The 27637-nt window shown below is 37.8% G+C and overlaps 1 protein-coding gene across 5 annotated transcripts in view; it reads right to left on the bottom strand.

The window, feature by feature from the left end:
* Positions 1-22489, bottom strand: part of rap1gap2a (RAP1 GTPase activating protein 2a) — a 127561-nt gene extending 105072 nt beyond the window's left edge. For 2 of the 5 annotated variants that reach the window (XR_004897369.1, XM_031294921.2), the window contains exons 1-2: positions 22354-22489; positions 2159-2194 (exon numbers count right to left, since the gene is read on the bottom strand). Coding sequence is in view for 4 of the 5 variants with exons in the window: in XM_031294921.2 (XP_031150781.1) it covers positions 2159-2194; positions 22354-22394 (77 nt within the window). In the remaining variant the exon portion in view is untranslated. Of the gene's footprint in view, positions 1-2158; positions 2195-11721; positions 12111-22353 lie in introns of those variants that run through there. The other 3 variants (XM_031294922.2, XM_031294925.2, XM_036001362.1) reach the window with 3 other exon arrangements.
* Positions 22490-27637: the final 5148 nt, after the last annotated feature.

Genomic DNA, 27637 nt, shown 5'->3' with positions numbered 1-27637 from the left:
CTCATCCTTTTTTAAATTCTGAAAACAGGTGGACATCATCACTGCTAGCCTTTTTTAATTTTGTTTTTAGGACTCAGTTATAGACAGAAAGGGCTGTCTTACATGGTACACGTACAATTAAGTCTTGTGATGATTGACCAAACTGACCAACATCCAGGGTAATGGAAGCATTTCTAACTTAAGGCTACAGTACATGTCTTCAAATTGAGTCAATTCTTAAAGAAAACCCCCAAAACAAAGTCACCAGTGAAGTGTAGAGTTTCAACAGGTGGTGCCATTACTGCAAGTATAAACAGCCGGAGCCATGGCAAAGGCAGCAGCTGGAGAGATGAAGACAGTATATGGGGAAACAAAAAAGGTTTCAACATGTTTGTTCAGAGAGTAAATCTCAGTGTAATTGACTTAAACGTGAGTGAGACACATACAAAGTGGGGTTAAGGGTGTGGGTACAGACAGAGTTATTATAGACACGCACACACAAACACACACACAGAAGCCCTTCACCTCCCATCACTACGGCAACCTCTATTAGCATGGCTTGCCGGTGGTTTGTTTCAACAAAGAGAAGCTCCTCAAACATAATATCCTCAAAGAACGTCACATGACGCAGGTACACAACTCAGCAAATGATATTCACATTGGCTCTCTGCTTCAATCCAGAATTAATTTGACCATATACTGTATACCTCCAATGATAATTTTCACTTCAACAACCCAGTCATATATCACAATCCCCATCTGTCAAAAACCTCCACTGCTGCTTCTTTTTATAGCTACGAATTGTAAAGGAAACTCATAATTATCTGTTGAACATCATCACTTCTTGTTTCTAAAACACAGACAACCAAAGTGAGAGTCAACAATGGCAGCTGTCCAATGAATCAAACATCAACAAAGTAAGTGGTGGAGCAACACAGGGCAGCTATCCTCAGCTATTAAACCGTACATTGGTCACGTTAAAGAAAAATAATTGGTCAAATCTGACTTTTGTTTACATAATGCAAACTACCCTTCCTCATTTTGAAGCTGTGTGTTGTCACATTAACACTATATAATATATTTAGTAATGTTGTAATGCTGAGTTCAAGATTTTAGTAAATAGGAAGTACTTTTTCCTCAAGAAACACTGTCCCAAAAATCAAATAAATACACATAGGCAACACATAGGATTTAAAAAAAAAAAAATTAAATGGGTCGTTTACACACTTGCTGCTTCATATTCATAAAATAAGCTAACTTACTGCATTCACACCTGGCAGTCACAATACAAACATTCTTTAACTACAACTCACTGGAGCAAGAAGTTGAGTGCCATGCCCAGGGACTTGGCAGAATGTGATTTTAATCACATTCCTCACATAGCGGTACATGAAGGCAAGATTGAAAGAGGTGTCGGGTACAACAGTGATAAAGCAGTAAGTTACAGTCTCATAGATTTCTGTTTTGTTCTCTTTGGCGATAAGCGGTTATTGCAAGTGTGTTTTTGTATCTCACTTCCCAAAGATACAAACAGTGTCACCTGTGTGACATCAGTCAGTCAGAGCGAGTCTGTTGCGTTAGCTCCGCCTACCCTCACTGGCAGACCAACCACTGCTGGGTGATGGAAAACACTGTGTGCCGCTTGTGATATTTCCCAGGAATGTTGCCACAGACACCCAGTTCATAATACTGCAAATGCAAGGGCTTTCATCATAGGCTCAATCACCATTTAGTTACCTCATAATGAAATGAAAACCTTTGAGAGTATTACAATAAGATAGCATCAAAAATGCAGAAGAAAGGAGTCCATTAAAGTAATTTCACCTGTTAAAAAAGACTTGCTTTTAGTGCAGTGTGAGTTGGAGGATGTATTGTATTGTGTGCTGCTGACAACAGCTCTATAGTGAATCTATTCTTGAGGTTTTAGTTATAATCAATCACTGGAATGGAAAATAAGTGGAAATTAGGTCCAAGTAGCTTTTAAGGTAAACCAAAGCCACAGTCTCAGTGTTGATTGGTGAGCAGTTACACACCAGTGCTTCCCAGGAATTTCTCCACAAGCACATTTACAAAAATGATGGCTTTGCCTGAGATTAGAATATTAACTAGATATTGAGTAAAAGTTGATTATGTTAGAAGCAAGAAGGTGACCAAAACCAGGATTTAAAGAATAACTTACCGGGCTTTCAGTGCAGACAAAGTGGACTTGTCAATCCTGGAGAAGGAGCAGGAGAGAAAAACAGACACAAACACACATAAAAAGAGAGATATTATTGATCACGTCTCTGATACAAATTGCTTAAAAGCATCAATAAAATGTTGGGCTGTAAGTGCCCTTTTTATTTTACAGTAAAAAGGACATGAACACTGCAAATAAATATTGTGCATGGTTTCCCTGGGTGCTCTGGCACTTAGAAGAATGGTGATTAATGTGTAATTGCTTCTCTTGTCATATTGGCATTCACTTTAATGTGGAAGGGGAAATCTCCTTTGATGTGAGGCCTCAAAGTATGCTTACAGCATGCATGATCAGTGTATGAACTACAAACTTGCATGAAACAAAACTGTCAAGATTTCGGAGGCGTGTAAAACGCATTTTGTGCTACTAAGCTAATTTCCATAAATGATCTTTAATTCATACAGAGTAGGTAGAGCTGGAGGACAGTTAGTGTTTATAGTTTCAGTGTAAACTCACTGGCATCACAGCTGACTTGATTTAACAAGGTTCCATCTCTACAAGCTGCTCAGACTGGTTGAGAGTGTTTATAAGGGATTCATACATGCTTCAATACACAGTGTTCATACTAAAAACAGTTCAGTTTATTTGGTATCTACTGCTAATTATAGAAGAGGATCTGTGACGCATGTGATGTTTGAGGGAACTGTACATACAAATACGTTTTCACCTCATTTGCAAGTGTGTGTGTGTGTGTGTGTGTGTGTGTGTGTGTGTGTGTGTGTGTGTGTGTGTGCATGTTCGTTGCTTGTTTTACAGCACCCTCACATAGAAAGAGGATGTTTATGAAATTAATTCTTTAATCCCATAGGGCTGGACCCGAATTTTCGAATATTCGAATATTCGTTCGGTGGGTTGGTATTCGATTTGAAAATTTGACATTCGAATATTCGTTTTTTGTTTTTTGTTTTTTTTAGGTTTTTTTAGCACAACCTGGCATCCCCCTCCAAACGGTTCTCATTCGCGCTTGAATATGTTCGAAATATAATACTCTCTTTTACAATTTTCTTATATAGCCTAGCCATTTTAATAGGATGGACAAACCAACTTCGTTATACTTAATAAATATATTTGCTTCTTCTTGGACTACTAAAGTGTTCCTGCAACGGGAGTATTCTCTGGCTAGAGCGCAGAACAGCGCAGTTTGCATGGACAGAAGTGCATGCCTGAGCTTGTATTTTGGGTTTAGCTGCGTTGCTTTGACATTGTGGAAAATAAAATAATAGAAACAAAATGTATTATCCTTTTTACCCGTTATTATTAATCTAAATTAATCTACTGCGAAATATAGGAGACTTTGAGATTTTACTTGGACGTCACGTCACATGCCCCAGTTAAAACGCCCATGAGTTGAACGTCATTACCGTCACAATTCAGCGAAAAGAAGACAAAAATGCCGAAGACTTCATCTGTGTGGGAGAACTTTAAATTAAGTGAGGACAAGACAAAGGCAGAGTGTCAAATATGCAATTTGAAACTGGCCTACCACAACAGCACATCAAGCTTGAGAAATCACCTGAGTTCTGTAAGTAGAACGAGCTGCTTTTATTTATCCGCCATTTACACGTGATAAAAATGTGCACTTAATTTTCATGGAAAATAACGTGACTTGCGAATAGGCTACGGCAGTTAATGACGAATAGTAAAAACGTAGCCTACTGTAGTAGTATAGTAATATAGACTACCTTATTAAAAATATTTCTTAAGTTAACAGATCTGTGTGTGTGTTTTATATCATTAGTGAAGTCTCCGTTCTCGGGACATATAAGCCCTGCTCACGTGAGGCGCGCCGCTTCCTGCTCGCGCTGTTCTGTTCTGTTCTGTTCTGTTTATTAAAAGTTTATTAATTCTGAACGCGTCTGGCCTGTCTATCTATATTGCACCAAATACGACACTGCACTCCCTTGTGAAGTCGTTTGGATGAAAGGTTCTTAAAATAATCAAAATGCAAACAAACAGACAGACACATAGAGATTCCTGCCTTTATTAGAGATAATAATATGTTCAGCCCCCTCTCTCCGAAGCTTCGAATATTCGATGCTCATTACTACCGAAGCTTCGAAGCTCAAAAAATGGTATTCGGACCAGCCCTATAATCCCATTAATTTGCAGACTGAACTGTGCAGAGCGGTGCCTGATCTATTTCATGCAAATACACACAGTCACACTGACACAGACAAACACAGTGTACAAACTCACAGTACACACTTATCTACTGCACCATCACCCAACCTGAATGTTTTATGTAAATATAATTTGATTTTGTTCCAGGGTTTTTGAATGTTATCAACAACAGTACACATTACTAGAGATCATGCTATTACAGTAACTAGATATCCGAAGGTCAGTATAACAGGTTCATAATGAGCTATAGCTAGTAAAATAGTTTATGCAGAAGTTTGCATAATGCATTATTAAAGATCAACAGAAATATAGTTAAATAAGACAATAAACACAGACATTCCCATGGATATATTACATTTTGTTTGCTGCTCTGCCACAGTGACACCTCAATGGTCTCAGTGGTATTTGATCTTGCCGGACGACAAATGTTAGACTCTTTAATATTGTAATCGATCTGCAGTTTGTGCTCTCACAGGATTTATTACTAAGCAGTTGAGAAGATAAACCACCCACCTTATGCTTAAATCATCAAAACAGACCAGTCTATCATGTGTAAGCTTTATTTATCCCACATCTTCGAGATGAAAGGAATATTACAATTGACTGTGTGTGTGGGTGTGTGTGTGTCTGTGCGCACGCGCGTGTGAATGCATTATGGGGACAAAATTGTGGCCTGCATGCACAAAGTCAGCCCTTCATTTAGTAATGCATTGGCTCTGAACTAGTCATTCATGCATCCGTGTGTGTTCATGTCCAAAAAGAAACATGTACTGTAGGGGCTGATAATTTTAAGCTTCAGAAGACAAGTAAAATAAATTTACCCAAAGAGCCATACATTGTCCCCCAGAAGCTGCAATATACATTGCACCTTACATTGTGAAATTGTTCAATTAAACAATCACCACGCTGAAAATTGTAGTGACACTTTAAAGTAGTGTGGCCACATTTTGCCTGTGCGCTGCTTCATAAAAAGCTTATGCTATGTTGGGTTGCCGTGATTTACACTAAACTGCTTTGGGAAAGGTGTGTTCCATGTGAGGGAAGGACATGTGAAGAGGAGTAGGAGTATGTGAAAGTGATGGGTAATGGCATTTTTCGACATTCTATACTATGACTTCATCACTTTTTTCGACATAATATAATATGACTTTGTTTTCACTTTTTTCAAATACTATACTATGACCTTTTTTTATATACTGTACTATGACTTTTTTGTCACTTTTTTTCGACATGCTATATTATGACTATTTTGACATACTACACTTTGACTTTTTGATGGCTTTTTTAATACTATACTATTGCTGTTTTCAACATACATTTTTGGTGGCACAATGGCTCAGTGGTTGGCAATGCTGCCAACAGGCCACCAGAAAGTAGCCACTGCAGAGTCTGACCCAGGTTCGATATCCAGTCCGTACTGGCCTGTTTCATGATGTTTTTTTTCCGACATACTATACTATGACTTTGTTATCACTCTTTTCGACATACATAATACAACTTTTTATCACTTTTTTCTAAATGCTACACTATGACTTCTTTTTCAATATACTATAGAATGACCTTTTTACGGCATACTACACTTTGATTTTTTTTATCACTTTTTTCGACAGTCCAGGATGGTCTGTTTTATGACCTTTTTCGACATACTACAGTTTAAAATTTTAATGCTGCTATGACTTTGTTATCACTCTTTTCTACATACATAATACAACTTTGAATCATTTTTTTCTAAATGCTACACTGACTTTTTTTTTATATACTGTACTATACTATGACTTTTTTATCACTTTTTTCGACGTACTATACTATTACTGTTTTCAACATGTAGTCTTTGGAGGCACAATGGCTTAGTGGTTATCAATGCTACCAATACGCAACATTTTTGACATACTATACTATGGCTTTTTTTCAAAATTTTCGACATGCTGTACTATGACTTTTTTTCGACTTGCTATAAGTTTGACTTTTTTCGACATACTATACTATGACTTTTTTTTCAACATGCTATAGTATGACTTTTTTTCGACTTGCTATAAGTTTGACTTTTTTCGACATACTATACTATGACTTTTTTTCGACATGCTATACTATGACTTTTCTCGGCATGCTATACTATGACTATTTAATGGCTTTTTTCAACATACTATGTTATTACAGTTTTCGAGGACAATTGTTTTGTGACACAATGGCTCAGTGGTTAGCAATGCTACCAATAGGTAAACATCAAGTGGTTACTTTAGAACCTGACCCAGGCTCAATACCCAGTCCAGGCTGGCCTGTTTTATGACCTTTTTCGACATACTACAGTTTAAAATTTTAATGCTGCTATGACTTTGTTATCACTCTTTTCGACATACATAATACAACATTTTATCACTTTTTTCTAAATGCGACACTATGACTTTTTTTCGATATACTATGACTTTTTTGTCACTTTTTTCAACATGCTTTACTATGACTTTTTTCAGTTTTCAACATGCTATACTATGACTTTTTTGTCACTTTTCGACATGCTATACTATGACTATTTTTTCAAAATTTTCGTCATTCTATACGATGCCTTTTTTTCTAAATTTTCGACATGCTGTACTATGACTTTTTTTTGAGATGCTATACTATGACTTTTTTCGACATGCTATAGTAGGACTTTTTTTACATGTAATACTATGATTTTTTTTCGACATGCTATAGTATGGCTTTTTTCAACATACTATGTTATTACTGTTTTCAAGGTCAATTACTTTGTGACACAATGGCTCAGTGGTTAGCAATGCTGCTAACAGACAACTAGCAAGTAGTCACTGCAGAGTTTGACCCAGGTTCAATACCCAGTCTAGGCTTACCTGTTTCATGGAATTTTTTTCCACATACTATACTATGTCTTTTTTCGGCATTCTACACTTTGACTTTTTAATGGCATTTTCCGACATACTTTACTATGACTTCATCACTTTTTTCGACATAATATAATATGACTTTGTTATCACTTTTTTCAAATACTACACTATGACCTTTTTTATATACTGTACTATGACGTTTTTGTCACTTTTTTCGACATGCTATATTATGACTTTTTTGACATACTATACTATGACCTTTTTTTCGACATACTACACTTTGATTTTTGTTATCACTTTTTTCTACATACAGTTTTGGAGGCACAATGGTTTCGTGGTTAGCAATGCTACCAATTGGCAAAGATCAAGTAGTCACTGTAGAACCTGACCCAGGTTCGATGTCCAGGCTGGTCTGTTTTATGACCTTTTTAAACTACACTACACTACAGTTTAAAATTTAAATGGCTTTTTTCGACATACAATTCTATGACTTTGTTATCACTCTTTTCGACATACATAATACAACTTTTTATTACTTTTTTCTAAATGCTACACTATGACTTTTTTTTCAATATACTATACTATGACTTTTTTGTCACTTTTTTCAACATGCTATACTATGACATTTTTTTTCTAAATTTTTTAAATACTATGACTTTTTTTTCTAAATTTTCGACATGCTGTACTATGACTTTTTTTCAACATGCTATAGTATGACTTTTTCGACATACTATACTATGACTTTTTTTCGACTTGCTATAAGTTTGACTTTTTTCGACATACTATACTATGACTTTTTTCGGCATGCTATACTATGACTATTTAATGGCTTTTTTCGACATATTATGTTATTACTGTTTTTGAGGTTGAGCATTTTGTGGCACAATGGCTCAGTGGTTAGCAATGCTACCAATAGGTAAACATCAAGTGATTACTGTAGAACCTGACCCAGGTTTGATACCCAGTCCAGGCTGGTCAGTTTCATGACCTTTTTCGACATACTACAGTTTAAAATTTTAATGAATGAAAATTAAATTTTTCGACATGCAATTCTATGACTTTGTTATCACTTTTTTCGACATACATAATACAACTTTTTATCACTTTTTTCTAAATGCTACACTATGACTTCTTTTTCTCGATATACTATACTATGACTTTTTTGTCACTTTTTTCAACATGCTATACTGTGACTTTTTTGTCACTTTTTTCAACATGCTATACTATGACTTTTTTCTAAATTTTCGACATGCTGTACTATGACTTTTTTTCCAGATGCTATGCTATGACTTTTTTTTCGACATGCTATAGTATGACTTTTTTAGACATACTATACTATGGCTTTTTTTCTAAGTTTTTGACATGCTGTACTATGACTTTTTTCGACATACTATACTATGACTTTTTTCGGCATGCTATACTATGACTATTTAATAGCTTTTTTCGACATATTATGTTATTACTGTTTTTGAGGTTGAGCATTTTGTGGCACAATGGCTCCGTGGTTAGCAATGCTACCAATAGGTAAACATCAAGTGATTACTGTAGAACCTGACCCAGGTTTGATACCCAGTCCAGGCTGGTCAGTTTTATGACCTTTTTCGACATACTACAGTTTAAAATTTTAATGAATGAAAATTAAATTTTTCGACATGCAATTCTATGACTTTGTTATCACTTTTTTCGACATACATAATACAACTTTTTATCACTTTTTTCTAAATGCTACACTATGACTTCTTTTTCTCGATATACTATACTATGACTTTTTTGTCACTTTTTTCAACATGCTATATTGTGACTTTTTTGTCACTTTTTTTTCAACATGCTATACTATGACTTTTTTCTAAATTTTCGACATGCTGTACTATGACTTTTTTTCCAGATGCTATGCTATGACTTTTTTTTCGACATGCTATAGTATGACTTTTTTAGACATACTATACTATGGCTTTTTTTCTAAGTTTTTGACATGCTGTACTATGACTTTTTTTCGACATACTATACTATGACTTTTTTCGGTATGCTATACTATGACTATTTATGGCTTTTTTCAACATACTATGTTATTACTGTTTTCAAGATCAATTGTTTCGTGGTACAATGGCTCAGTGGTTAGCAATGCTGCTAACAGACAACTAGCAAGTAGTCAGTGCAGAGTTTGACCCAGGTTCAATACCCAGTCTTGGCTTACCTGTTTCATGACATTTTTTTCCACATACTATACTATGTCTTTTTTCGGCATACTACACTTTGACTTTTTAATGGCTTTTTTTGACCTACTATACTATTACTGTTTTCAACATGTAGTCTTCGGATGCACAATGGCTTAGCAGTCAGCAATGCTACCAATAGGCAACCATCAAGTGGTCACTGCAGAACCTGACCCAGGTTCGATACCCAGTCCAGGATGGTCTGTTTTATGACCTTTTTCGACATACTACAGTTTAAAATTTTAATGCTGCTATGACTTTGTTATCACTCTTTTCGACATACATAATACAACTTTGAATCACTTTTTTCTAAATGCTACACTGACTTTTTTTTGATATACTGTACTATACTATGACTTTTTTATCACTTTTTTGACGTACTATACTATTACTGTTTTCAGCACGTAGTCTTTGGATGCCCAATGGTTTAGTGGTTAGCAATGCTACAAACTGGCAAACATCAAGTGGCCACTGCAGAATTTCACCCAGGTGTGATACCCAGTCCAGGCTGGCCTGTTTTATGACCTTTTTCAACATACTACAGTTTAAAATTTTAATGGCTTTTTTCGAAACATAATATTCTATGACTTTGTTATCCTCTTTTCAACTTACATAATACAACATTTTATCACTTTTTTCTAAATGCTACACTGTGACTTTTTTTCCCGATATACTATACTATGACTTTTTTGTCACTTTTTTCGACATGCTATACTATGACTTTTTTCAGTTTTCAACATGCTATATTATGACTTTTTTCAAAATTTTCGACATTCTATACGATGGCTTTTTTTCTAAAATTCCGACATGCTGTACTATGACTTTTTTTCGAGATGCTATGCTATGACTTTTTTTCGACATGCTATAGTATGACTTTTTTCGACATACTATACTTTGACTTTTTGATGGCTTTTTTAATACTATACTATTGCTGTTTTCAACATAAATTCTTCGGTGGCACAATGGCTTAGTGGTTAGCAATGCTGCCTACAGGCCACCAGAAAGTATCCACTGCAGACTCTGACCCAGGTTTGATATCCAGTACATGCTGGCCTGTTTCATGACATTGTTTTTTCCGACATACTATACTATGACTTTTTCCCTTTTTTTCGACATACTACACTTTGAATTTTTAATGGCTTTTTTCAACATACTATACTATGACGTTTTTCAATATACTATACTATGATTTTTTTTCGATATACACTTCACATGATGAACGTTTGTGTCTCCATTAACACAACATTCAAATGTGTTGCTAACCAGAGCTGGTGTACATCTGTCCAGCAATTTAGAATTGCACTTCCATTACATTTGTGGACTACCAAGAGCCAGATTTAACAGAGAATGTTCAAAATCAAAGCAGCAGAGGCCAAGATTACATTTTTAGTCCCTAGTATGGGTAAAACCCACAAAAACACCAGATTTTACAATTCCCACTATACAACTCAGTGTTATTTTTTTTCTTATGGTAAAATCACCTTCAGAGCCACTTAAGACATTATATAGCTGTTTTCACAGAGCGAGTACTTCTGAAAAATATCTGATTCTTTTGGGGGGGGTTTATGAGTAATTAACCCTGCTACATGTAAAGTGCTGCTCCACAGCTTTGTCTGTTTCAGGTTATTTCAGCCTGTCTGCAGGACATGCTGCCTGTGCCCAGCTGGGAAAGTTAAGCGCTCTGAAGCAGAGCTTCAGTGTCAGAACAACAACCAGCAGAGGAGCCAACACAGAAACACACCATTTTAGTGTGTCAGCACATTCAATGTTAAATGAGTGCCCTAGCATCAACTTCAGCACTGCATCATTGGAACTCTTTTCACCAGATACAGCAGCACAACATGACTGGTGAGAGCTGTGCCCACAGTCCCATAGCAGGACAGCAGCAACAACAGTCGCAGACACAGACAAAGCAGCCTGTTGATTGTAATCCCTCCTCCCTCCCTAAATGGAGACAGCACATAGTGAAACCATCGTAAAACTTTACATTCACACACACACACACACACACACACACACACACACACACACACACACACACACACACACACACATACACATACACACACACACACACACACACACACACAAAGGACAAAGTGTCAGAGGTGTGACACAGAGGAGCAGCCTCAACCCTCCACCCATCCTTCCTTTTTAGAAAAAAGTTTACATTTCTGCACAACACGCCCATAACAACCAGCACATATACATTTCAGCAGCATAACGTGCATCATTATACACTCACTAAGCACCCATAATCATAATGTGCACAATCATGCATACATAATGCAGACACACATACACATTAGCATCCAATAAAAAGGCAACCTACCATCCAAATCCACCAAATGACACGCTTCTCCTCCTCCTCAGCATTTTGTCAGACTGAACTTCTCAGCAGTCTCTCTCGCTCTGAGGCTCTCTCCTCTGGGAAGTGTATGCTCTGCTGACAGTCTCTTTCTCAGTACTGTGTATACTTGCACTTTGTGTCTCTCTCTCTCTCTGACCCTATCTCTCTACTTACTCCCTCCCTCCCTTTCTTTCTCTCTTCTCTATTTACCCTCTTTGTTTTTCCTCTTTTGTCTTGTTCTCTTGTTCCTCACCACTTTGCCTCCGCAGAGCTGTCGTTTTCCACTTTGCCACTTGACCAGCCAACTACTTTCCTGAAACACTGCTTGTTCTTCGGCTTTCACAGGCTGCTAAACAGACACAGTCTAACACATACAGGTACACTGAGGTATATGCAAACATCTCAGCAGGGGGAGGAGCAAGGTGAGAGGGAGGGACCACAATCTACCAACTGATCCTCTGTTTCACAAACACACTCAAACTCTGTGAGCTGTTCTGCAGATGCAGTAGCATTTTGACTCTTGAATCATCACAACCAGCCTCAATATCTGTGGCCTGCTCACAATCAGCAAATGAGGCCACTTCCTGCACTGTGTAACCCGTGCTGAGCCAGGTGGCCACTCACAGTTCATACTCACACAGTACACTTACTGATAACTCTAAAATGCAAAAGCTTCCTGAATGGGCAAAGATAAAGCAAAGTATACTGAAATTACGATACACCCACAACACATGATATACCTGCAGTCTGATACAGTACAAAATAACAATGAGATCATGTTTCCAATCAATGGTTCAAATCTTGATATTGATATTGTGTAGCTTGAAGGTACAGAGTCATTAAAATATATTACTGTAAAACTTAATTGCTGGACTCTGTGTTGAATGGAACTTCTGCCAGATGATTTGGTAACACAGAGTGTGATATTAGTTGTTGAACAGCCGTGCAGTCAGACCGTGTTATATACATAGAAACCTCCCATGTTGTGACCAAAGGGAGTGTCCTTCCTGAAACCCTTCCTCATCACTACAGGTTTGACATTTCTCACTCTCAGAGTTAACGTTCCCACAGCTAATGTACTGTTAGAACTTTAGAGGTTTAAAAACACTTTTTTTCAAGAAACCTCGTGGGATACATTGCTCTTCAAAGCTTAAAAAATGGGATTGTTTATTATGCTATTTGTATATTGAGACTTTGTTTCATTAATATGTTATATAATATGTAATTCATTCCAGTGATGAGCAAAATGTGCTGTTAGCCCCTATATTGACCCCCTGCCACACAACTACTGCCCTCTGTGTATTGTGTGTATGTTGTCACCTACTACTGTAATACCAATCACGTATAGTGCAAAAAGCAGATTACACATATTAGCTTCATTATATGTCCAGGGACCCAGAGAACAACCAGTACTACCAAAATTAGCTTCATGCTAACTCTGATACAATACATAAAATGGCTACATTTCTGTTTACTATTTTTACAAGGCCACTATAACAAATAATATTAAATAAATACTGCTGGAGAAATACTTCCTGGCCCCAGTTTCTGAAATTTGAATTCTCCTCACTTTATGTAGAAGGAAATATATTGGGTTTGTGAACCCCTCAGCTTCACTAAGGTCACGACTTCTATCATCATAGACTTCTGTCGTCACAGCTTACTGTAAATCACAGATGGGAATAAGCAACAGCTAACAATGTCAGCCCCAAGCTGGTTAACCTGAAGGGATATTAGGAACTTCATTTTTATATTATTATATTTATAACTCTGATGTCCTTTCTTCTTTGAAAAGAACATTGATTTGATTTTGAATACCTTTTAAAAAATAGCTCAAGAAACCAAACAGGCACTTCTGAAGCATGTTTATGGTCAAAAGCCTTAGCAATTAAATTACCAATGTGCTCTGAGTGTGCGTGTGCGTGTGCGTGTGCGTGTGCGTGTGCGTGTGTGTGTGTGCGTGCGTGTGTGTGTGTGTGTGTGTGTGTGTGTGTGTGCGTGTGTGTCTGTGTGTGCGTGTGTGTGGGAGAGAAAGGTGAGAAAGACAGAGAGTCAGTCTGGCATTGCATTAGTAATTAGAGATGAAATAGAATAGAAAATGGGTTCAACACCATTTAAGAAACTGCACTTCAATAAAACACCATGTATCCCAGTGACAGTTCTGAATGCAGACCTCACCCTCCCTCTAGTGGTTTAGAGTTGTCCTGTGCACAACAATCTTTTATAAAAGTCAGACTGGTACTGTAGAAGAAAAATGAGAGGAAGAAGGAAAGAAATACTCATGTTTGTTGTATAATAAATGTTGTAGAATTACAACATCTTGTAATTTAAGGCCCAGTTTTAACACTCTTCTTGGTTTTTGCTCAGTTAGCAAGCAGTCACATACACTAACATGTGAAAACATTACATGTTCTTTGTAGGCATTGATGAATATAAGGTAATGTGCTGAATTAAATTGCTGATTAAATGCTGCTATGGATCACAGTGTTTTTAGGAGAGCAACGGTATCCACCGTGGAAATAGCTCATTACGCTTTTCGAAACAGTATGGCATTGTTTGGCCACAGCAAGCTAATGTTTTTAGCAAAAAAACTCTAAAACTGACTTTATGCTACGTGCCTAGCATCAAATAGCAGACAGACATAGTTAGCCACTAGCTGTTGAACATACTGGAGCATTTAGCGGCTAAAGAGCCTGATATTTTTATTAAGAATTGGCAGAGAGAAACAGGCTTCAATGTGTCCAGAAATATGATTTCAAATGAATGCTATGTGCACCGTATCAGCTGGATATGTAAATAGGCGTCTGTTTCTTTACACGTTTGCCATATAAACTTAAAAAGTGATGGTATGCCAATGTTGTGTTTAAAGTTTATTGTGCTATCCCAATGTGACCAAAATAATCCATTACGTAATATTGGTTTAAAGAAAAGAAAAAAAGCAAATTTCCAGATTTTTTTTCTTTTCTTTTGTGTTTTTCTTTAGTAAGTGTCCATGGTAAGAGAAACAAAGCATTATAGAATGCTGAATAAATGCATCATGGCTGTCATCTGACTCTGCCATGTTCTTTATTTTGCCATATTGAACACTATTGAACTCTATATCAACCAAACACAAAACCCTGAGACACTCCAAGATTAGATAATAACACTTATGATTGCTTTATTAATTATAACTCAACCTTGTTTGTGCAAAATCATTTTCCTCCTATCAACCATGACCCTGAAAGGTCAATAACAACATAATTTAGTTATTGTGTCAAGCACACACTTACAGACTGTATATTTTTCACAGAATAAAGATAAATATAACTTAATTTTGCGATAGATACAGTAAAGACAGCAGTTCTTTGGTTCTTGTCTTAATGATTTGTCATCAGATCTAAAACAGAGCATTATGTTCTGCTTGTTTTATGGTATATCGCCTCATGATGCATGCACACAATGATTTTATTTGTTGAACCCGGCTGCTACTGCAATGCCCATATGTAATGTATGCATGTTTTTCCTACTGATGCTGCCATTCTTTTGAGCAATAATACTGCGGCAGGTTCAGTTTTTCAGTCAACTTTTAAGAACATTATCAATTTATAATATTTTTTGCGTTTTCGCAGTCTGGAAAGAGTCCTCCTGTCTCCTCAGTGTTTCAGAGTAAATCACATCGACATCGTTCCAAAATGAGAAACTTTCATTCACACCATAACAACATTTTCTGTTACCACTGAAATGTTAGTAATTGGGTTGTGTGACATCGACCTACAGCAACCAGTTGGATGATGACATCCCGCTCTATCGCACTTACGTAAACAGGTGTGTGCGTGTGTGTGTGTGTGTGTGTGTGTGTGTGTGTGTGTGTGTGTGTGTGTGTGTGTGTGTGTGTGTGTGTGTGTGTGTGTGTGTGTGTGTTTCTGCTGCAGCACTTTAAACCTGCAATCATGTACTTTTTTTGGTTACTGCAGCTGCAGGGTAGCAGAAATAAGTTGTGAAGACAACTCAGACAAGTCAGCTTTTAAGTTGATACTGCAAACTTGTTAGCAAACAGATGTTTATAGTATTTATATATTTGGCAGTTTAAGCAACATTATCATTCATTTGGCGTCGTGTTTGTGTCGACCTGATAAATGTAACTCCATATTCACTCTGGTCTCTATCAACTCCTGAGGGAAATATCTGGCTGTTTAGCTGTTAAATGCTCCACTATGTTCACCAGCTAGCCTCTAACTGTGTCTGTCTGTGTGCTATTTGGTGCTACAACAAATTGTGGTTTTGGCACAAATTTGATCTCTCAAAATCTTGGCACATAAAACAAAGCTATCTGGTAGTGGGATACCCATACGGTAACTGAGAAAATATGTTTTCTGACTCTTTAAAAATAAATCTTCTGCAAAAGAACATTGTGATTTACTGTTTTGCAGTTTATTCATGTTTTATGCAAACAGCACACAACAGTGGTGCTAAGTGTATTCTAGACGATGAGTATGCATAGTGATGCAGTGTGTGTGAAATGGATGCACTTACTGATATTGATATTTATGTCTCACAGACAATTTTTTAAACTTTATTAATTCACTTTTTATTGTGTTCTGTCTCAACTTTTTCTCTCTCCCATCAATCCAGTTTAATTTAGTTTCAGTCCCTCGTCTCATTCTTAATAACTTTCTCCCTGTCATCCATTGGCAGTGAGACTCCATGAAAGATGTGATGTTTCCATCTTTATTACTTTTGTTCCTTCAACGCTGCCTCTCGCCTCTTCCATCTCTCTCCCCCACCATGTAATAACGTATTTTGTCATTAAATGGATTCCCAGGGGGGTGATATACGCCCAGATGGACGTGAGAGACCTTTCTCTCTGCCTTCATCTATCTCTTCCTCCCTTGATCCATCCCTCCCTTCTGTGTCTCTAGTAGCTTACTTAGTCATGAGGTTTTCCAGGAGGGTTGCCGATTCAGAGACTGAGCTGATGCTCAGTTTTAATGGCTCCTTTCTCAACCATAGCCATCACTATCTATTATGACACACGGATACTCACATTCACAGAGCTCAGAGGCACCAAGCCTACATATAGAGCAACAGCCAATTCCCGAATGCATCTTGGTATTACTTTTAATGCCTACATGCATACTGACCTATGATACTGACTGGTAAAGCACAGCTGTTTCCTAAAGGGAAATAGTTTAAGCTGAAAACTCTTGACTTCAAGTCATAAAGATATAAAGTTTGAATTCAGCTAGTAAATGAGTTGACCATGATCATAACAGATGCATTTTATTCTGATTAAATTAAGACTGTTATCCCATTATCATCACATGTCAGCGGAGATCACAACGGATTAATTTATCATACTTGAAGTTATGACGCAGACGTTGTAACCTCTTGGATTCCTCTAATTAAATCGAAATGAATGGAAAAAATGTATTGTTATATGACGATTACGAGATAATTCAATAGTGTATACATGAAAACATGATGAGCTAATCACATAATTGAGTTGATGTTGGAAAATTAACAGTATTAAACATTTGTGGCCTGACTTTGTATACGTGTTTAAAAACACTACATGGACTAATGGAGGAAATATCATCCATCTGCTGCTTTGAACATGAGTAAATAAATCAGGATTAATCAAATTATCAGGAAATGCACTTAAAATATCTTAAAGTACTTGAAGTATGCATGATGCCGCAGAATAGCCTCTGTCAGTGTTGTGTCATTATAAATATTATGTTATTATAGATGATGTAACAATGTGTAAGAAGCATTTATTTTATGTTGTCACTGATGAAGGTGGAGCTAATTTTAAGTTCTTTATATCCTGTTGGGCAGTTTAATCCGTACCAATACATTTTATACACTTTTATAAAATGATAATGTGTTTTGTATGTGAACTCTAAATCTGTACACTAACAATAAACTATACTATGTAGTAGACTAAAAAGTATAACATTTGCCTCTGAAATATTGTGGAGAAGAAATAAAAGTGGAAATATTTGAGTAAAAGACACATACCTAAAAAAATTACACTTTAATACTTGAGTTAATGTACTTACAGTAATTTCTCTCTACTTGTGCTGGTATTGAAGGAGAGGTTTGTAGTGTTACATTTGTGGTGGTCTGCACTTACATGACTAACACATATTTGACTTATAAAGGAGCTTAGCACTTTACCTTTATGATCAACAGATAGCAATTATTACCAAAATGTATACTTTTATTAAATTTTAAGGACATCCTTTAGCTTTGACCAAGGAAACCGTTAATCTTCCTTGGGTACAAGCATGTGCACAAAAATATGTAGATATACATTTGTTCTTTTATTGCATTCCTCTATCTTGTTCCTAGCCCTCATTATTTTCTATCCTTCTTATATCTTCCCGTTTGTCATCTTTCATAATCGTCAATGTTTCAGTCATCACTAAACCCTCTTCTTGTTGTTGCATTCTATTTTTATTTTCCTACTTTTCTCCCCCTATAGTTCTTCTCTATGCAGTTGGATTTGAGTGAAAGTGACAGCAAGCCCACCCATACACCCACTCTTCCAGATCACACACACACAAATGAATGTACACATCCTACACACAATCATAGACAACCACAGATATACATACAGCACTGCATGCGCTCATGCACACAAGCACACAGGCTTGGTTCGTGTGCACATTCATGCACACACATTAACAAGCTGTGACATTTGCAGACACACACACACACACACACACACACACACACACACACAGTGCACCTCCTCCACCCACGGCCTCCATAGTGCCTTCAGTCCTCATTTGCCCCATTGTTCACTCTTCCAGACGACATTGATCAGAGAAAAACATCCATTTAATTCACGTACTTCCCCTTCACTGCAGCTCTGGCAGGCTATAAAGAGCATCACACAGACCCAAGATCCTGCAAACACAACGAGAAACACCCACAGGGGCTAATGCTCAGCCCACACAAAACCAATTGAATCAGGTGCGCCCTAAGAACATTCATTTTCCACTTAATGGGAACACACAAATACAAGCTGCAGTAGTTTAAAGCAAATCCCCCCTGCAGCTGCTGTGACTCATGTGTCACTGTATCAAAGTTGGCATTGATCTCATCACCAAAGTAGGTGAGGGAATAAGAGGCAGATTAATGGAGGAAGAGACTGATTAGGTTTGGAATCAATTAGAGCCAAAGAATAAAGAAAAGCAATTGCAGAGGTGAAGCGCAACAAAGGTTTGGAAAGATATACATAACAATCAACGGGAAGGGATGAGGTACAATTAGAGATGAGTCGTTAATGACCACAGGAGCATGGGTGACAGAGGAAGGCATGGAGGTGTAAAGGGAAAAGCAGGAGGGAAGGAAGACGGGAAGTGAGAAGTGTTGGCAGATTGAGTGTGGATTAATTAAAGATGGTTAATGACGAGCAGAGGAAGGAGGAGAGGAGAGGTGAGAGGAGAGAGTGTGTGTAGTGTTCTTTGAGTGGTTTTTGACTTTTATCAGCTCTCAAGTGGACTACTTATGTCATAATAGGGACCAAAAAGAGATGATGCAGAGAGTGTGGGCACAAAGAACACATTTACTCAAATACTGTAGAGTGAAAAGAATTAGGGAAACGGCACATTCATATTGAAAGGTAATAATAACACTAAATAATAATAATAACAATAATAAAAAGAGAAAAAAGAAGACATTCCTGTCTATGGCCAATTTTCCTGCTGGCTTTGCAGAAGCGTTGACACTGGTAGCACACAGTATGTGCAAGTGCATATTTGTGCACACACATTTAAGTAACTGGGACGAATCCTGAATTCACGCCACCTGAGAGGTACAGATAAGCCACCATCTATTTGGAGCTGGAATTCCTTCAGGACCATGCTGCCCCCTTGACACTGCAAAACTGTGATTTGCCAAGCCTCTTAGTCTGGGACTGCTATGGCAAGAGTCTCTTTCTGCCTTTTTGGTTGATATTGGGGCTATTTATTTATATCTTACACTGCACTTTAGCTATATTCTACTGTTTAAGCTATCTCATTCTATTTAAGCTTATTTTCATGTTCTATTTTACTTTGTTTTATTTTTTTTAAATCCTATTTATGTGTCTTTTAAAGGTGCAGTAAGCGATGCTGTGCAAAGATTGTTGATATTTGAACTCAAATGCCAAACAAATACAACCCCCCCTTCAGAAGCTCCATCCCCCAGATCCATAGACAGATAACTACTGGCCAGCCGGCACATTCAAATGCTTCCCCCCAAGAAGTGTATTTGATTAACATCACTTACTGCACCTTTAAGATTGCTTTGTGTTTATTCATTTTCTTAATGCCTTTATTCTCTTTTCTAGCACTTTGAATTGCCTTCAGTGTTGACTGGTGGTGTACAAATAAACTTGCCTTGCCTTTATATGCGCATGATTTAGAAGCTCCAAAGCCTGAATAAATATTACAAAGTCAGCAATCACAGACCAGTCGTACTTGGAGGGTTGCAGCTGCAGCTGGCAGTGATTCTACACTAAGCGCACAAAATGTTGACACAAATCAATTTCTTACACAAAAAATGGTGGTGGGATCCCAAAAGATAGAAATGTATTTTCTTGTGCGTTTTATGTCACTGACAGTGTTCAGGGTAAAGGAACTTGTTTCAGAGAAGGGTTATTTTTAAATCGAGCTGTAACCTTTGCTAAAAAGCGGACACTAGGGCCAAAAATGACAATTATGGGAAACCGCTAAATGTCAAAGCGTAGCGTAACAGTGGTAGAAATGAGTCAGAAAGTCAGTGAACTGACACAGTTATGTGCAGATATATCTAACTTCATTTGTTAACATTAGCCACCATAAGCTACTGGTCATGGCAGACCAAATAAGGCTGTCATGGAAAAAAAACGCAGAGGGCAATGAACTGTGCAAGGGAGCTTGTATTAAGATTGTTTTTGTCCATTTTAGGCCTTTATTTGATAGGACAGCAGAAGACATGAAAGGGAAGAGAGAGGGGGAATGACATGCAGCAAAAGCAAAGGGACGCAGGTTGGAACTGAGCCAGTGGCCTAAAGATTCATCTTTTCATTTGTAGGAGGGAGAATGTTACAGTTTTACTATAAAGTCTGTCTAGAAAAGAGAATGAAATATAATAATTTTCTGCATTAAAGCTAGTGCGTAGTTTCTGTCGCCCCCATGAGGAATTCTAAGTAATGATAACAACACTGTTGGCGCGCCCTCCTCCATGCAGTTGCCAGTAGCCAAGGAGGACACAGAGGATTAAAAAACATGATGGACTTTTCAAATGAGGTAATTATTTTCACTCAAGCTTCTGCGCGGGAAAGTCACCGGACGACACAATCTTCTGAACATAGCTATACTGAGAAATACAGAGAGAGTTGCGTGGAGCTGATAGTCTTAATTAGCTTTGTAGCAACTCATTTGGCAATGGCTTGAATGTAACGGATGTTTAATAATAAGTTACACACTAAAGCTTTAATAATTGAGGTATGTCACATGTACATCATCTGTTTTTCAGATGATGCAAGTAGATCTTTACATTCCTTTGCTGTAAATGACTTAATTAAAACCTTCATCTCTTGCTAGATGTCTTGAAAGATGTTTAATGTCCACCACACTTGCACTGCTTCCTCTGGAGAAACAGACTCATAAATCAACATCTCCCTCTGTTCTGCATTCAGTAGGGAGCATGTTTGCTCAGGGGGACTTTTGCTTGCACATATTACACACACTCACCATGTACTGTACATGTATATGCACATAAACGAATGAATGAAGACCCACTGGTACACTCAATTGCTAGAATATTCATGCATGCATAAAGAAATTTACCCTTTGGCTCACACACAGTTCAGAACACATATTTTCACATATTCTTCTTGTCATGACAAAACTACCACTAAAAATAATACAAATTAAGAAATATTCTTAATTATGTCCTAGAATTATAAAATATCTGTTGCTTTCCTTGAATTTCCTCCTGTGGAACACAGTATTTTGAGTTTAATTTATGAAAATATATAGAAACACTGTTCCTATCCACCCACTCCCATATGCAGAAACCTAACTTCATGCCCCCCACTCATCATCCCTTCCGCAGTCAAATGCATACACACGTATGAACACAAAATGGTGCCATAAACCGTCTGAGAATATAGCACCATAACCAGACATTGCAGCACCGTTGCAGCATTACTCGAAAGATAATTTGCATGCCACCAGGCTTCCACTGGCTCTCTCACAGTATGTACGAGGAGATTTATGCACACACATGTTTACTCTACACACAACACAGACACATACTCACACAGAGCAACATTTTTCTCAAGTTTGAGAGAATACAGAAAGGTCAAAGAACTAATAGATTAACTCTTCACTTGATTATGTGTGTGTATGCAGCTCACGATAACAAGTGTTTTACCTAACCTGCAACTCCAGCTGGAGAGTTCTCACACAAATCAGCACACACACATACACTCACACACACACACATACACACACACACACACACACACACACACACACACACACACACACACACACACACACACTCTCACGCCTTTCCCATCATTCATTTGATTTTCATTTAGCTTTTGTCAGCAGCCAACAGCTCCAGAGGGAACGGTTATGAAAGTCTTACCTCGGCTCCCCTGCAGATCCTTTACAAGCTGGGGTGAACATCTCGCAGTCAGTGGATGGTGCAGCATTAGCAGAAGACCAACTGCCAGAGCAGGAGAGGTTGAGTGTATGTGTTTGATAGAGGGGGTAGCTGGAGAGGGAGTGCATATAGGGGGAGGGTACAGCGATAAAGCGCAGGGTAGGACAGAATTACGAGATGAGAGACAGCAAGAAAATGTGTGTGTGTGTGTGTGTGTGTGTGTGTGTGTGTGTGTGTGTGTGTGTGTGTGTGTGTGTGTGTGTGTGTGTGTGTGTAATAATAGAAGATGGTGTTACCATGGAGAGGGCTACGCCTAAAATCCTTTGGAGTACAAGAAAGCTGATAGAGAAAATTAGATAGAGATAAGAGAAAAGGCTGAATATTGAATTTTTTTTTTTTTGCAAAGGCAGAAATGGTAGACATAAAAACCACAGGGCATAGTCACTAGAAAAGGATATTAATAAGGAGAGAGGGAGAGAGGGAGGGAGGGAGGGGTTAGGGCACTGAAAAGTTCCAAGGACGATGACCTGGGGCAAAATGAGCTCTCAACTCATCATTAGTAGTGACAGCAGCATCGCACAGGTCGAATACTGATACATAGTCTGACTTTATATGCTGCAAACAAATTAAATTTGAAAATCCTACATAACACTCTAAAAAAAGCACATACTGTGCTCTGCCTTTGGATGATCTTCACAGAATTCAAAAGTTGGAATCCACAAACAAAATATGTTCTGACAGCTTTCTTGTCTATTTGTGCTATTTGTTTAAAATAATAAACGTTATATTCATAGTTCAGGGATTAAATGTTTCTCTGTTTTCTAGCTAGGCATTTATATCTGTCCATTTGCCATTTACAGTATATTTATATCAATAATATAGGCAAAATCAATTTATGATGTAGTGCACTACAACATGTAGTGAGTGTGTTTTTGGCTCTGTATGATGTTACAATGAATAAAACTCTGCTCTCACCTCACAGAAGTGTGCTAAAAGGTTTTACAGTAAAGGTCACTCATTTTGATTTTTGACACACATTTCATCTCCCATCACTGACACATGCATACACACAATAAACACCAAACACCATGGGACCATTGGTGTCTGTTATTCAATAAAGTAGATCCCTATTGAAGTACAAAGGATATCAGATCAATCACCCACCCACCCACCCACACACACACACACACACACACACAGTATGTGATTGATGTGCTGCTCAGAGGCCACACTGGTCCACTGATGGCCACAAAGAAAACACTCTAAACTATTTGTTATTGATCTGGTTTCCTGCCTGTGACTTGAACAACACAGAGACCCACAGCAGTCTTAGAGAGAGAAACGCAGGAAGGGAAGGGAAGATGGCAGGTTTAATTACATCTTGCCCTCTTAATGTCTCTGTATCTCACCCCCCCACGTGCACACACACACACACACACACACACACACACACACACACGCGCACACACAAACACACACACACACACACACACACACACACACACACACACACACACACAAACACAGACCGATAGACCGACAGATCAGAGCACCGTCCTTTCATTTGTTGTGTTTGTTTTGAGGATGGAGGAAGAAGTGTCTTCTTTCCCTATAATCTCTAGGCAGTTTAGTGCTTGGGTATCCTTTGTCAATTCTAATTGGTCCTGCTGGTTGGTTGCCTTGGAAACCAGTTCAGAAAGTGTTGGTTGGAGGTCTGCCAAAGGTTCGGATAAGATTGGCTGTAATGAGCTACTGTAACTGACACTGTACCACTGATGCAAATAGAGACACGCTAACACTATGAATAGTGAAGCAGTTTGCTATTTGTAGTCCTCTTTAGACGTCAGAAACATGCCGTCTTAAGTTATTTTAAATACAGCTCTAATGAATTGAACACACAACATGCTGCATTTGGTCAAACTTTCTGAATACGGAGTACTAAACCTCACTTTGAGGATGACAAACATCCAAATAAACCATAACTTGTGTAGTTAAGAGGAGGATTTATAAGATCTAAATTGGAGGAGCCTTGGTTGACGTTGGTGACAGCAGGTATCACTGTTGCATGCTGTCTGCCAGTAACAAGTCCCCCACAGGCTTAAATTTGTCTTTGTGAGCTTCAGTAACAGGCAAACTGTCTGAGCCTTTGTCAGGGTGTGAGCTGATGGCACATGCCTTGAGCTCAATGCAAGCCAGAGCTTATTGTTCCTTCCTATTATATCTGTAGGATTTCATATCCATCCTGTTACAAAAGTTAGGCAGCAGTAACTGTGCTAGTAGCTGCTCTAGATTCGGTGGTGTTGACTTTGTATTGGCAGGAACAGACTCCAGCAGACTGAGCACTGCTGCTTCCAAGCTGTGACACCACAGAGAGACTACCGCCCACTCCTCCAATAACAAGCACTGGCTGGACGCAGCTAACTAGCTGTATGTTAAGCAGCTCCACCTTTACCAGCTTAAAGTGCTCATATTATGCTTTTTGGCTTTTACCTTTCCTTTATTGTGTTTTATATCTTTTTGGTGCACGTTATAGGTTTACAAAGTGAAAAAGTCCACCCAAAGGCACTTACCATCTCCAACAGAAAACACTGTTCACAAACTGCTCCAAACAGCTCTATTGTAGTCCAGCCTTTACTTCCGTGACGAACGTGCGTCACTTTGTAACACGTTACAATGCTCGCCTAGCTGCTAGCGTTGCACACCCTCATACTCTGCTTCTGACTGGGTAGTAGTCTTTACCTAGCTACTGCGCATGTGCGACTCCCAACAAAGATGGAACAGAAGTGAGATGTCTCACTCTGTAGCTAAAACAGAGAGCTCAACACACAGGGTGAAAAGAGGAGCTGCAGCAATGTGCAGTACTACAAAAATATGTTTTTTTTTAAATTAAACCATGTAAACCTATTCTGATATAACCTATAAATACAATTATGAACCTGAAAATGAGCATAATATGAGCACTTTAACACCTGCTGTATGTTTATAAATAATGTAAAAATACTGCCATTGTGTGTTCTCAGATGTTTCAAAGATGATCAAAAATGGATTGACTTTGGGAATAACAACATAAATATATAGACACTGATTCACTGATTTTTTATAAAAACAAGGCTTTTCCAGAGTCATAATATCTGTGTATATATATATTCATAGAGAAATATTTGAAGGTAGATAAAAAAAAACATTTATCTCCGTTTTTCTCAGACAGAACACTATGTGAATTATGCATCTAAAAGGCACGCAATATATCTTGTCACTGACAGAAAACAGTGGGTGAGAGGTAAGATTGAAAGACTATCAGTTAAAGGTATGTTACAGGATTTTCTGACTGTAATCAGGTTAAAGGATAGATTTAACACAAATCAAAATTTTTTCCTGTCCATACTGGACAGATCTTATCCTCTTGCAATTTTAATGCAAGTGATAGGAGACAAAATCCAGTCCTTTTTCCGTGCAAATATACATTAAAAAGTTATCTAAACTTAAAAGTGTTAGAGGTATGAGTTAATTAACTCATTATTACAAAACTGCAGTAATTTTAGTATAAATCTTTCCCTGGACAGTGTTTTGTACTAAAAAGATATCAACCTTATATGGCTTCAGATACACTTTAGGAATACATTTTTGCTCAAAAAAAGGACTTTGGATTTTGTCCCCCATTACTTCCATTGAAAGCAGTAAGCACATTTCTTTTAACGGCTCGTATGAACAGGAAGAATGATTACAGCAAGCAAGAACTCTTTCAGTGTATATGGGCACCTGACTATTGTTTTAAAAATTAGTATCATTTGATGGCTGGGTCATACTCATGTAGCTGGCAGGAACATAAGTCAAGGCAGTACAGGACAAAGGTCTTCTGTGTAAAAAGGGAAATCTAACGTTAAAGGTCATGGAAACAGAAAAAGTATAGTTTTTCATTTAAGAGAGCAGAGTAATTGGTCTCTTAAACAAGTATTCTGGTATTCAAATTAGTAGCTTGGGCAGACACCTACTATCATTTAACTTAAACTGTAAACGCACACACACACACACACACACACACACACACACACACACTTCACACACACACACACACACACACACACACACACACACACACACACACACACACACACACATACACTTTCCTAAACTCTTGTCAACACACATTTAAGATGGCAGTAGCAATAGATAAAGAATCAATCAACATTGTGCAACCACATGGCATATTTCCTATCTCATCTTTTCACTGTTAAGAAAAATAGAAGCTGCTCCTGATATATCTGCCAGAGAAAGCTGAAAGACAAAACATTTTAATGAAAAAAGAAGCCTTAATTTATGACCCATGAAATAAACATTTATTAAAAAAATTCAATTATTACATTACAAAATGAGTTTAGCATTAAAAGAGTGGCTGCGTGTTACTGTAAAGAATAGTGGCCCAATGTCACATTATCTTGTTTGCTGTTTCGGTCTATACTAGTGACGTCAAGAATGGCCCATTTGCAGGACACACCAAGTATGCACTCAAAGAATTTCCCATTTAAAAGCTAGACCAAAACCCTCCCCATAACTAGTCACAGCTACAGATGGTACATGGAAGCTGAAGATTTAGAAAAATATAAAATAGAAATAGTAAAAGATGAAGAGGGTCAGGGGTGCTGTGATTAACTGGCCTTGCTGTAGAAAGGTATTTCTCCGATGGGTTTAACTACTGGATGACTGAAGCCAAGCTCCAGGTCCATCTGGGACCTCAGCCCTGCTTGTAATTTTGTTAATTACAGACACTATGAAGGGACCTTTTAACTTGTGACACAGAAGAACTACAGCGAGAAATTTGTCTTGTGGAGTTAAGCTGTGAAGGAAATCATACACATACTGTGAAGCCCTGCACTGACATTCCAGTTTCTACAGGTTTTTTTTTTCATTTCACGCCATTCACTATACAGGAAGTTCATAAAACCCTAAAAGCTTTAAATCCTGGAAAACCTCCAGGTTTTATGTTGATGATACCGTGATATACTGCTGTGCACCAACTCTTAAACAGGCTATTGAAAACTTGCAAAATGCTTTCATTGTTGTCCAAAATACCGTTTTTCAGCTAAAACTCATTCTGAATGCAGATAAGACCCAACTTATGTTGTTTACTGGCTCCAGAAATAGACCACAAAATGTCCCCTCTGTGGTCACTCTTGACGGTAATGAAATACAGGTGGTTACGTCTTACAAATACCTGGGCATTGTAATTGATGACTCCCTCACCTTTAAGCCTCATGTGCTTTACCTG

This window comes from Sander lucioperca, chromosome 5 (assembly GCF_008315115.2).
Source record: "Sander lucioperca isolate FBNREF2018 chromosome 5, SLUC_FBN_1.2, whole genome shotgun sequence".
Classification (NCBI taxonomy): domain Eukaryota; kingdom Metazoa; phylum Chordata; class Actinopteri; order Perciformes; family Percidae; genus Sander; species Sander lucioperca.
Note: the sequence above shows the minus strand (reverse complement) of the source record. Positions and strands in the feature narration are given on the sequence as shown.